This window comes from Equus asinus, chromosome 10 (genome assembly GCF_041296235.1).
Source record: "Equus asinus isolate D_3611 breed Donkey chromosome 10, EquAss-T2T_v2, whole genome shotgun sequence".
In the NCBI taxonomy this organism is placed as follows: domain Eukaryota; kingdom Metazoa; phylum Chordata; class Mammalia; order Perissodactyla; family Equidae; genus Equus; species Equus asinus.
The window spans coordinates 9,523,925-9,537,426 of NC_091799.1; the positions used below are offsets into that span (position 1 = coordinate 9,523,925).

A 13,502-nucleotide genomic window follows, 5' to 3' on the forward strand; every position below is an offset into this window, starting at 1 on the left:
TCTGCTCCCAACATCTTTGCTCTCAAGTATTCCTGAGGGCAGGGAAGGAAGACTGGTTCACGCCTCCTGCACACCGCCCATGAGTCAATGATGCCTGGATAAAAGAGCCCTGCACTCTGCTGTCTCCTGGGACAGAACCCCCTTTCTACTCAGTAAAGGGCTTACATGACCCCTTCTGAATCATGAAGACAAAATCTCCAAACCCCCCAGCCCTGTGCCCAGGCCGGACCCCCATGGATGGGTCTGTCCGGAAAGGAAGCTATAGAAGACTTCACCAGAGGCCATGGGAGAGAGCCAAACCTTGTCTACTGGCATGATAGTACGTGCCAGTAGGGAGATGACCATGCAACAGAAACCATGGACTCCACAGGGATCAGGTCCAAAGTCACATCCTGCAAAACCTCCCCAGTCCTGAGCTGGTCCCAATAGGAGGAAGGGCCATAGCACCTACCCACCTCCCACTCAGGAGCCCTACCTCCTCTCTTGGCCAAGCAGGTTCCCACAATCAAATGGCTCCTGGGAGGGCCCTTGGAAGCCCCTGCTGGACCCCAGGAGCTTGGGAGAGTGCACAAGAGGCCAGAGGAGGCAGGTGCACCAGACTCTGAGCACACTCCTCAGGAGGGCAGTGGCAGGGGTCACAGGAAACAGAGGAAAGAAGAGGAGCAGAGCAAGCAAAACAGGGAGTTTTAAGAACTGTTTAAAGTCATGAAACCAACCGTTTCCTATATGTGATGTTTTCATGGATGGATATTTGCATATTATTTACAAATTGGGATGTTTGAGCAGCAGGTGCGCAACATACAGACGGAGACATGGTTCGCATTGTATGTTGTTGGATGGCGCGAGTCAGCAGGCAGGTACGGTAAGTCAAGAACAAAAACAGAAAACAAAAGAGAAAATGAGTCATCAACACAAGCAAAAACTGGAACTCTGAATACTTCATCGGAAAATTTTAGGATTTTGGTAAACTTCGCATATTTTGCTTAAAATGCATCAAATCAAAACATATTTTTGAAATCTGTAGGTTATGCAGACATGGTGGCATTTATTTGCATTCCTGTTTGTAATGCAAATCCAAAGATGACTCACAGACATTTATTTTTTTTTATTTCCAGGCAAAGAAATCAATGTCAGTTTTACGCCTGCTCAGAATGCTCCCTCTACGTGACCCTGGTTAAGACTTGCTCTGTTTTGATTTTTAAGTTGGGGTGGGAACTGACACTCATATTTTTGCCTAAGAAAAAAAAGTGCATTCACAAAGTAACACATGAAGTGACTACAAATGGAAAAGAAAAAAGACACCACTAATCCACATGATGGCTTCCTTTCATCTTTTCTCCTCCAGGCACAGCAGGGTGAAGACTGAGCTCCAGTGGCCAGGGACAGCTGAGCTTTCAAACCCAGTGGCATCCCAGCCCTCCCACCAGCCCTGCTGGGGCTCGAGGGTAGAGGGGGCTGCCACGGAGGGCTCACTCGAAGTGAGGTCTGAAACAACCATGAGCTGTCCTGGCCTCGAGTGTCCAGCAGCTGACAGAGGCACTGGGTCCCTTCAGCCCCTGGACTCCAGGAGCTCTCTGCCTCATCCAGGGCCTCAGGGGGAGGTTTCCCCAGAAGACAGCTGGGTGTCAGTGTTCTCTGCATGTCTGTGGCATTAGCCCTGCCTGTCCTCCTCGTGACGCCCTCTCAGCAGTCACGCTCTCTGGCAAGGAGGCACACACAGGCAGAAAACCCCAGAGCTGAGGCCTTGCAGTTGGGAGCTCAAAGTTTGGGTCCTTTTATCCAGCAGAATAAAGACTCCTGAGTCCAAGGAGGAGGTCCATAGGAATCAGAAACATAGCCAGCCTTCTCCTCTCAGGAACCACACTGGTATGAGCTGTTTCTGGGGGAAAAGCACATGTGAAGGGGTGGCACTTGGGCAAAGCCACAATCCCAACAGCTGACGGAACAAAGCAACCGTGGATGTTTTGTTAAAATGGCAGCTTTCTGCTTTTTGCCTGGATTATTCAGATCATTAACTTTGTAAAACAATGAAACATGTCACATAAAGAATACGTATAAATATACGTATACACATTTTAAAGAAAAATAATAAAATATCCATATATTCATCACCCAGTTTAAAAAACAGAATGTCACTATTACTTTTGAAGCCCTTCCTCTCTGTCTCCCTCTTTCCTCTCCAGATGTAGTAACTACCCTTAATTCTTGTTAATAATCACTTTCCTTTATGTTTTACCACAAACTTAAAATGTGTTATGCCTGCCTGTTCTTTTTTTTTTTTTTAAGATTATGATAGATTACAGCCTTGTGAGATTTCAGTTGTACATTATTGTTAGTCTTGTTGTGGGTACACCACTTCCCCCTTTGTGCCCTTCCCCCACCCCCCCTTTCCCCTGGTGACCACGGATCAGTTCTCCTTGTCTATATGTTATCTTCCACCTATGAGTGGGGTCATATATAGTTCGTCTTTCTCTGTCTGGCTTATTTCGCTTAGCATAATACTCTCGAGGTCCATCCATGTTGCTGCGAATGAACCAATTTTGTCCTTTTTTATGGCTGAGTAGTATTCCATTGTGTATATATACCACATCTTCTTTATCCAATCATTAGTTTCTGGGCATTTAGGTTGGTTCCAAGTCTTGGCTATTGCAAATAATGCTGCGATGAACATAGGGGTGCAAAGGACTCTTGGGATTTCTGATTTCAGGTTCTTAGGATAGATACCCAGTAGTGGGATGGCTGGGTCATAAGGTATTTCTATTTTTAACTTTTTGAGAAATCTCCATACTGTTTTCCATAGTGGCTGTACTAGTTTGCATTCCCACCAACAGTGTATGAGGGTTCCTTTTTCTCCACAACCTCTCCAACATTTGTCACTCTTGGTTTTGGATGTTTTTGCCAATCTAACGGGTGTAAGGTGATATCTTAGTGTAGTTTTGATTTGCATTTCTCTGATGATTAGCGATGATGAACATTTTTTCATGTGTCTATTGGCCATACTTACATCTTCTTTGGAGAAACGTCTGTTCATGTCCTCTGCCCATTTTTTGATCGGGTTGTTTGTTTTTTTGTTGTTAAGCTGTGTGAGTTCTTTGTATATTATGGAGATTAACCCTTTGTCGGATAAGTGGCTTGTAAATATTTTTTCCCAATTAGTGGGCTGTTTTTTTGTTTCAATCCTGTTTCCCCTTGCCTTGAAGAAGCTCTTTAGTCTGATGAAATCCCATTTGTTTATTTTTTCTATTGTTTCCCTCAACTGAGGAGTTATAGTGTCTGAAAAGATTCTTTTGAAACTGATGTCAAAGAGTGTACTGCCTATATTTTCTTCTAGAAGACTTATTGTTTCAGGCCTAATCTTAAGACCTTTGATCCATTTTGGTGTGTGGTGAAAAAGAATGGTCAATTTTCAATCTTTTGCATGTGGCTGTCCAGTTTTCCCAGCACAATTTGTTGAAGAGACTTTCTTTTCTCCAATGTAGGCCCTCCGCTCCTTTGTCGAAAATTAGCTGTCCATAGATGTGTGGTTTTATCTCTGGGCTTTCAATTCTGTTCCATTGATCTGTGGACCTGTTTTTGTACCAGTACCATGCTGTCTTGATCACTGTAGCTTTGCAGTATGTTTTGAAATCGGGGATTGTGATTCCTCCGGCTTTGTTTTTCTTACTCAGGATTGCTTTAGCAATTCGCGGTCTTTTGTTACCCCATACAAATTTTAGGATTCTTTGTTCTATTTCTGAAAAGAATGCCCTTGGGATTCTGATTGGGATAGCGTTGAATCTGTAGATTGCTTTAGGTAGTATGGACATTTTAACTATGTTTATTCTTCCAATCCATGTGCATGGAATGTCTTTCCATCTCTTTATGTCGTCGTCAATTTCTTTCAAGAAAGTCTTGTAGTTTTCATTGTATAAATCCTTCAGTTCCTTGGTTAAATTTATCCCAAGGTATTTTATTCTTTTCGTTGCGATTGTGAGTGGGATTGAGTTCTTGAGTTCTTCTTCTGTTAGTTCATTGTTAATGTATAGCAATGCTACTGATATATGCATGTTGATTTTATACCCTGCTACTTTGCTGTAGTTGTTGATTGTTTCTAATAGCTTTTCTGTGGATTCTTTGGGGTTTTCTATATATAAGATCATGTCGTCTGCAAACAGCGAGAGTTTTACTTCTTCATTACCTATTTGGATTCCTTTTATTTCTTTTTCCTGCCGAATTGCTCTGTATGCCTGCCTGTTCTTAATCTCTGTGATGGGCTATGCCGTGCACAGCCTTCATGGATTTGGGCAAATTTGTGCTCTGACAGTGAGCACACACAGTTTTGAGAAGCACCCCTTTTGATGTGAATGTCACTCGTGTTCTTTCACAGCTGTATGGCACTTCACTGTACTGACATACCACATTCTGTTGACACTGGAAACAGTGCTGCCACGAACATTGGTTCATCTGCCCAGACACCCTGTGGCGTGAAGCTGCCAGCTTGTGGGTACACACGTGTTCAACTTTCTAGGTATAGGCCACTCTCCCAGAAAGGATGCACCACTGCCTCCCCCAGCAGCAGAGTAGGGGGTTCTTGCCGCTCCACATCCTTGCCAACAGCTGGCCCTGTTAGAATTTGTGTTTGACAAATCAGTGGGTGTGAAATGGCATCTCAATGCTATTTCTCTTTGTATTTCTTTGATTACAAATAAGGTTGAGCATCTTTTCCTATGTTACTTGGCCACTGATGTTTTCTATTCTGTAAAATGCCCGACCATACCTTTTGCTCATTTTTCCATTTGGTTGTTTTGTTTTTCTTGTTGACTCACAGAAGAGCCTTGCACATCCTGGACACTAGCCCTTGCTAGTGGTTTGGAAGACCTCCCTGCCCTCCAGCCATCTCATCCAGTCTCATGGGTCTGTTACTATCTTATATACTCGTGATTCCCAACCCTATGTCACTGGCCTAGATCTGTCCTCCAAACACCAGGCCCATCTGTCCAACCGCCTGTTGGATGACTCCTTTGGGAGCCTAACAGGTGACTCAAATCTAACGTACAAATTGCATGGTGACAGTCCCCAACAAACCTGTTCCGCCCACACTCTTTCCCTTTTCAATTAATGCTTATCCATTTTCCCAAGGGCTCAGACCAAAAAGTTTGATGTCATTCTTGCCTCATCTTTCACATCCACATCTAGTCCATCAGCAGCTCTACCTTAAAATTATATCCAGAATTTGACAATTTCTCACCCCTGTCCCAGCCCAGCTCCTTTGCCTGGCTCCCTACAGCAACGCTCAGCAGCTCCATATCCCTGCAGGCCCAATACCCAATTGTCAGCATCTACATCTTTCTTCCTGAGAACTTTCTCAGGCAAGGACACAAGAGCCAGAAAATCAACGTTCTCTAGCCCCTACTTCCCAGCAGCTCTCAACCAGCGGCAGACAGGCTGGTGAAAAACACCCCAGCCAACTTGCCACTTGCTGGAATACCTGAGGCTCAGAACTCCCAATTATCACCCACGATAGTAACTGATTTGATAGCACTTCTTATAGGCTGCCTCCCTTCCCTGGCTCACTTCGTCATTCCCCCTATTCCTGGGATCGCCTCCCAAATGAACAACTTGCACCAAATTCTTGTCTCAGAGTCAGTTTCTGGGAGAACCCAACTACGACTGCCCAAACTGGTCTGCCTCTGCCTGTGCCCTGCACTATATTCCCACAGAGAAGCCAGAGGTATGGCCTTAAAAGCAAGATCATGTCACTCCTGTTCACAAATCCCTAAATCCTCCTATCCCACTCAAAATAAAAGCCCAAGTTTACTCTGACTGCAAGGCCTTCCCTGCCCCCCATTTCCTCTGCCTTGGCTGCTCCTTCACTCCTTGCACATGCTGCTCCAGCCACAGCGTACCATGTCGTCTCTACACACGCAGGGGCAGCATACAGCTCAGGGCCTCTGCACGAGCTGTTCCCCTTAGTCGCCCCTGCTCAGCTGCCTCACAAGCCCAGATGTCTTCACTCAGAAGTCACCATCTCTGGTCTGGACACACCATCAAAGTCCCAACCTGCCCCACCTCCCCAGCGTCTCACACCCACTCCTCTGTTTTGCCTCCTCTTGGTGCCTGTCATTGTCTGACTGCGTGTGCCTTCCCTACTAGAATGGAACTCCAGAAGAGCAGAGACTATCTTTTCTCCCAGCACTTAGAATAGCGCTTAGCACATGACAGGCAACCGAAATATTTTTAAATGTATTAATGACGGAATGTGATGCAAGCACCCTCTCCCTGTTCATAGATTGCTTTGCTTCTTCTGATAAACAGAAAATATTCTACAGAATGTTTTTCAGTTATGGCTGGTATAGATTTATGGCTTTATAGATTTCATTTCACAAATCACCCCAGTCCCAAGGTCTTAGAGACAATCTCTTGTATTTTCTTCTCAGAGTTTTAAAGTCTTGCCTCATACTTAAGTCTCTTCATCCACTTGAAACAGATGTTTTTGTGAATGGTGTGAACCAAGATCCAATTTGTTTTTCCCTATATTGATCATCAATCACACCCATATTGATTGTTGAACTGTCCCCTACTAGGTAGCAGAGCCCTCGGTCACAAAGCGAGTCCCTAGACATTGGGGAGTTTGAGTCCAGGCTCCTGACTCTCTCCATGGCTTGTGCAGCTCACCCGTGCCAACAGCACGCAGTCCCGGCACGGCTTTGGCAGACTCACTGCTGCAGAGCAGCCTCCCTCCCACCCCACGAGCACCTTCCTCTTCTTAAGGATAGTGACTATTCTGAAGCCTGTGGTATTTCTCATAAATTTTAGAAGCAGCTTGTCAAGTTCCAAAACAGACAGAAAAACAAAAACTGAAACAAAATCATTGGTATTTTTATTGAAATCACATTGAATCTACAGAACAATTTGGGGGAATCATCGTCTCTCTGAGAGTGACACTACTTATTAATTAACATGACATATAACTCCATCTATTTAAGTCTTCTTTGATATCTTTCAGTCAAGTTTAGTAATTTTCCACATAAAGATCTTGCCCACAAGTGTTAGGTTTATTGTCAGGATGCTGATGTTGTAATGAAATGCAATCAACCTACTCGGATGACCTCACATTCAGCAACTTTGCTAAACACTCTAATTTTAGACTATTCTAGATTTCATCCATAAATAATACTGTTATCTGCGAATAATGACAGTGTCGCCTATTCCTTTTCTTTCTTTTTTTTTAAAGATTTTATTTTTTTCCTTTTTCTCCCCAAAGCCCCCTGGTACATAGTTGTATATTCTTTGTTGTGGGTCCTTCTAGTTGTGGCATGTGGGACGCCGCCTTAGCATGGTTTGATGAGCAGTACCATGTCCGCGCCCAGGATTCGAATCAACGAAACACTGGGCCGCATGCAGCGGAGCACGTGAACTTAACTGCTCGGCCACAGGGCCAGCCCCCCGCCTATTCCTTTTCTAATCTTTAGATGCTTTATTCATTTTTCTTGTCTTATTCAACAAGTATTTACTGAATACCTACAAAGCGTCAGGCACTATCCTAAGCATTGGAATACGGTGAACAAAAAAGAAACCTCTAGCCTCGTGGAGCTGACACTTGATCTACTTAACTGGCCAGGACCTGAGTTCAATGTTGAAAAGAAGGAGTGGTCACAGGCATCACTGTCCTTTTCTGATTTTAAAGGGAATTCTTTCTAAATTTCACCATTATATACATAACGTTTCCACAGGACTTTTTGATAAATCCTCTTCATCGAGTTAATAATTCCTAGATTGCTAATAGTTTTTATCATGAATAAAATTTTAAACTTTTGAATGTCCTCTCTGCATCCAAGACAGGATCACGTCAACAGTGTCCTTTATCTGTTAATGAAAATCATAGTGATCGATTTTCTGATGTGGAGCCTTAAGCTCCTGAGACAAACCTGACGGCGCTTTCCTTCCTATGCACTGTCGGATTTGGGTTGCTTATGCATGGGGGTGGATTTTGCATCTGCATTAATGAGTGAATGTGGATCGTGCTTTTCCTTTCTTATACTCTATCTTCTTAAAAACTTTTGTGTCAAGATTGTACTAGTCTTATACAAACACTTAGGGAATGTTCACTCTTTTCCTATTTTCTGGAAGAATTTGTTCAGGATCGAAATGATCTTTCCTCATATTTTAGGTAGAAACCTAACGTGTAAGACTAGGATCCAGCGGTGTGCGCTACACCAGGACATGGACACCAGGTGAAAAGACAGGGTAGTTATTGCACCTCACACCTCTTACTCCTGGTAGGCTTCTTTGAATTTTGGAGACAGCACATACCACTCAGGCAATACTGCTGCGACCCATTTATCAGGTGACACAAAGCTGCAAGGTTTGAGAGGTTTCCCAGCAAGAGAGGGGGTCTCAGCAGAGCCATGCTGCAACCTCAGGGGCCCTGCCACTGGGGCCAGAAGACTCCACAGACCCACAGTGCTGGGGTGTCTGTGGTACAGAGAGATTCTGTGTGGAGTGTCCTGAAAGCCCATAGAAAAGTCAGTGCAGACACCTAGGACTCTGGAGCAAAGCCATGTCACCTGCAGAAGACGTCAAGGAAGGGGCCAGTCCTGGCTACTGGACCCTGGTGGAGACTGTCTGACCGTGAGACAGCCGTGTTCATGACACCAAAGCTTCTCCCCATGAGTGGTGTGCACCAGGCCCACCAACAAGAGAAGTACTATATCTAGGGCCAAACCGAAGCACAGCTAGAGGTACAGGGACGTGGCAGGTGGCCCAGTCCTCATGCCTCTCACCTCTGTTGCACCACTGTCTCTTCCTCAGCTCACCCCCCAGCCCAACACATCATGGGGTGATCATTAAAACTAGGAGGAAACACTTAAACCTGGTTAATGGCCGGGGAGGGGCGGGGTTTGGCTCAACCTCCTCAATATTGGTGCAGGCCTCACTAGAGTTGCATGCAGGGATGGCCTGACAGAAGGTTGAGGCAGAGCTCTGGGTGGTGCACCCGATCAGCCACAGTGTGTGTGGAGAAAGAAGTTGCCTGTGGTAAGGATTACAGGATCCTAGACAAGCGCTAAAGCTTGGTCCAGCCTCTGGAGGAAACGAGGTTTGGGGATGAGGCATCCAGATGGACCTTGGGTTGGGCACCATGTGCAGGTCTTTGCATTACAGATCAATGTCCACCAGAGGGTATCCATGGCTGTAGAGGCACTAAAAACTAAGCTTCGGGATGAGTCAACCAACAGATGTCAGCCAACCTCTATCCTCCCCAGCCCTATGTTCACACAGTGGATCCATGAATGGAGTGGCCATGGTGGCCAAGGTGAAGGCTGTGCCTGGGCCCAACAGCTGGGCTCCCTCCTAGCAAGGCTGATTCAGCCATGGCCACTGCTGAATGTCCAGTCTACCATGAGCAGAGGTCAACACTAGGCCTCTATGGGGTACTAAGCTTGAGGCTGTCATCCAGCTACTTGGCAGTAAATCGCTTACATGGGAATCCCGTCACCTGGAAACAGCAGTGATTTGTCTCACCTGGGGTCACTCATATCCCAGGTGTGGGTGTGCCTTTGCTGATGCAGTACCTTGGGCTGCACTAGTACCAGATTTACCAACATAGGACTCCATGTAACATCACAACAGACCAAGCAGAGGGCCTGCTGGCATGTCATGTTCCACATCACTCAGGAGGTTCAGGCCTGCTAAAATGTTGAGACAGCCTCTTATAGGCAAGGATAAAATGCCAGCTTAGTGATATACCTTATGGGGTTCACGATGAACTGATGGCCAATAGATGGTGCTGGGTGCCCAGTAGGTAGAATGCATGGATCCAGGAAACAAGGGGTGGAAGTGGAGGTGGCCCCTCTCACCACCACTTCAGCGCCCCAGTGTGAACTTTGCCCTGATCATCCCCATAAGCTTAGGTTTGGCGAATCTAGAGGTCCTGGATCAAAGGCGTGGGGAAAGCTTCCACTGTGGAACACCAAAGCCATGGTGGTCCCTGCCACTTTGGGCTCCTCGTGCCAGAGGACCAGCAGGCAGAGTTCCCATACTGGCCAGAGTATTTGATGCTGATTATCATAAAGGGCAGAGCTGCTGCTGTACAGAGACAGAAAGAAGTCTATCTGGAAAGCAGGGGGCTCACCAGGGCCTTTCTAGATGCTCCTATGACCAATCTTAGCTGTGACTGGATCACTATGGCACCAGAGCCACATAAGTATATGGCAAGCAGGGACTTGGACTGTACAGGGCAAAGGTCTGGGTCACTTCACCAGACCAGGAACAAGGGCAGCAGAAGGCTAGCCACAGGTCAGAGGACTCCAGAAGGGGCAGAGGTGGAATGAGATGATAAACATCAGCTCAACTCTGACTAAAACAGCAGTGGGAGCTCTAGCTCCTCTTACCAACTCTCTTCTCCCAGAGATGCTGACCAGCACCATCCTGAAGAATGAGTGATGGGAAACCAGCATGGGGTGTGGGCAGAGTTGAGTAGGGCCAGGGTGGCCCCATTATGACGGCCCCTCATGTCCCTTCATCCCCAACAGCTCAGGCCACCAGAGCCTGCATCACCTGCACTGGGGGTGCACTCAGGGGAGCCGGAGATGTCTGAGCCCTTAGCCAAGGACTAATGGGCCCAGAGGTAAAAGTCTGCAGCTCTAGGGTGTGACCACCCTGTCTCCAGAGCCCCTTTGGGGGCCCAAATTTACCCCTCAACACTTGGCTTGAGACGCAGCATTTCCGGCCCTTCTCTTCCCCGTACGTATCCCCAAATCTCTCTCTACTGCTTTTGCCTAAGAAATAACTTTCATGAGAACCCTCATCTCAGTGTCTGCTCCTAGAGAGTTCAACCTAATACAAACAGATGAGATTTTTTTGCCATTTAATTCTAACCTAATGCATTGTACTCAAAGAATATTGCTTTATGATTCAGATTCTTTGAAATCTGTTGAGTCAAGATTATGTTCCAGCACTTGGTTAGTTTTTAGACATACCCCATGTATCTTCGATAAGAGTGAGCATCTCCAGTTATGTATGTATGTATGTATATATGTGCAAAAGAAACCTGGTATTTTAAAATATTCTAAGTTCTTATTGGTTTTGGTTTCTGTTTTTGGTGCCAAGTTGTTAGACACATACAAATTTAAAAGATTCTTGTCTTCCTGGTGAGTTGTTACCAGGGAGCTCCCAGGTGATTCTCAGGCCATCAGCCTGGAAGCTCTTTTGGGAACCACTTTCTTATCCAAGAAAAAGCATTTGCTGAGACAATACTCAATCCCCAAACTCCACCTCTGGAGAGGCTCTAACCCTTCTCCCCAGAGGCTCCTGAGGGACCCTTGCTCTAGAGAGGAGGAGCTAGCACAGCCAGGGCCTGGAGACACACTGAAGGAGTACCCCAGAAGGAAACCACTTTGGGACCCTGGAGGAGGGACAGGAAATGCTACTTACCGCAATCTCTGTTACTAAAATATCAGTAATACTTCCCAGCACAGTGACAAAGTCAAAGACATTCCAGGCATCTCTGAAGTAGTTCTAGAGAGAAAGAAGAGCAGTTAGTGCTAGCGGCTGGTGAGGGCTCTGCCAGGTGAGGAGTTGCAGGAGGTGGCCTCTAATCAAGAAGGGCGAGGGAACAGATGGGCTCCCAGGTGGGACAGCACAAAGCCAGTGTAAGCAGACACCACAGCTAGGCACACAGATGCCTCTGGGCCTGGGCAGGTGCCTGACTGAGAGCCCTGTGTCCAGAGAGAGGGAGTCTGGCCGCAGCTGCCTCCAGGAGCTGCTCTGGAGGAGAGCTCGGACAGCCAAGAGTGTCGAAGCCACCCCTTCCCAGGGCCCCTGCAGTGTTACATGTGCCCAGGAGCTCGGGGAATTCCCAGGTCCAAACTGTGAGTTCCCAAAGGTCCCCCTACAGAGGAAAAGCCAGGATGCTGGCCACCAAAAGGCCAAGAGGGAGCCAAGGCACATACCAGCACCCCAAAGGCGATGATCTTCAGCACGCATTCCATGGAGAACATGGATGTGAACACAATGTTCAGGCATTTCAACATCAGCTCGTACTCGTAGGGTGCGTCATAGAACTGCCCGGGGAATGGGTGCCATTGGCCACAGGCTCAGCTGCCCCAGGACACCCCACTGGGGACCACTGTCACCTCCTGTCAGAGCACAGTGGGCAGACAGAACCACACACCTGCCCAGCCCAGGGATGCCCCTCCCCATTCTCCCCCTGTGTCCTCCCAGAAACTTCTCACTGTCTCAGCCCGTGGACAACTAGGGGGACCAGGATCCACAGGCACCCTTTGCTGCCCAGGACATGGAGCAACACCAGCTCGCCATCAGCAGAAAGAAGGACTCTCTGCCTGGCTTAAGTCAGGTCCCAAACCCCGGCTGGTGGCAGCTGGCAACCATGTTGGGCCCCACACACCTTCATCATCAACACCACTGTGTTGAGGGCTATCATGGCCATGATGAAGTACTCGAAGGGTGGCGACACCACAAACGTCCACGTCTTGTACTGGAAGGACTGTTTGTTCTGGGGCATGTACCGCGTCAGGGGCTTGGCGCTGATGGCAAAGTCAATGCAAGCCCTCTATGTAGGGAGAAAGGAGCAATGAGAACTCAGAGGGGGAACCTGACACTGCAGCATCCCCTGCACCTGTCCCCCTCATCCTCGCAGGGAGCCCTGAGGAGAGAAGGCAAAATGAAGGAATCTGGGCCTCCTCCAGGCAGCCCCAACCAACCACACACAGTCTCTCGCTGCCTCTGTGCCGGTGGACAGCGGCAGCCAAAGCTGACCCTGACGATGAGTGATTTCTAGGCAGAAGGGAAGCCCAACAGTCCTGTCCACACTGCCCATCGGGGAACCCAGTAGAATGTACACTGCACACATGTAGACAGGGCAGGAGAGGGAGCCACCTACCTCATTCTTCTCCAGGCTGCATTCAGACATCACCTTGTCCCCCTGCTCCTGGAAGGTGATGATGATCAAGGCCACGAAGATGTTGACAAAGAAGAAGGGGAAGACCACAAAGTAGACCACATAGAAGATGGACAACTCCATGCGGTACCCAGGGCTTGGGCCCTGTTCCTCATAGGTGGCATCCACTGAGTGTTTCAGCACCCTGGGCAAGAGCAAACACCCGGCATCAGGGGACCCATGAGGACACAGCCCAGGAATCATGACATGCACCCCAGGTAAGGTTTCCACACCAGGGCCCAGAGACGGTGCGAGGAGATGGGACTGAGCCCAGGGACGGCTCTGCTATGCTGTGAGCCCAAGCCTGGTGCATGTGGCTGCCATCCCTCCTGGAGGTGGGCCACCATCCCAACAGGGTTTGTACTCAGAGCTCTTACAGGACCTCCAAGGGCAGAGACTCTGGGTGGCTGAGGGCCTATCCCCAGAAGGAGAGGTAGAAGAGGCCTAGCAGTTCTGCCCTGCCCTGCTCATTCTCAGCTCACACCCAGCCCACTCGCTCACACCCAGCCCACTCGCTCACAACCAGCCCACCTGCTCACACTCAGTCTACCCACCCACTCCTAGC

General features: G+C 47.7%; 1 protein-coding gene across 9 annotated transcripts in view; it reads right to left on the reverse strand.

Annotated features, from left to right (window-relative positions):
* CACNA1B (calcium voltage-gated channel subunit alpha1 B) overlaps nt 1-13,502 on the reverse strand; it is a 198,276-nt gene that overhangs the window by 41,647 nt on the left and 143,127 nt on the right. For 8 of the 9 annotated variants that reach the window (XM_070518200.1, XM_070518198.1, XM_044778229.2 and 5 more), the window contains exons 28-31: nt 12,881-13,082; nt 12,386-12,550; nt 11,931-12,041; nt 11,413-11,496 (exon numbers count right to left, since the gene is read on the reverse strand). In XM_070518200.1, the coding sequence (XP_070374301.1) occupies nt 11,413-11,496; nt 11,931-12,041; nt 12,386-12,550; nt 12,881-13,082 (562 nt within the window). The remainder of the gene's footprint in view (nt 1-11,412; nt 11,497-11,930; nt 12,042-12,385; nt 12,551-12,880; nt 13,083-13,502) is intronic. The other variant, XM_044778228.2, reaches the window with a different exon arrangement.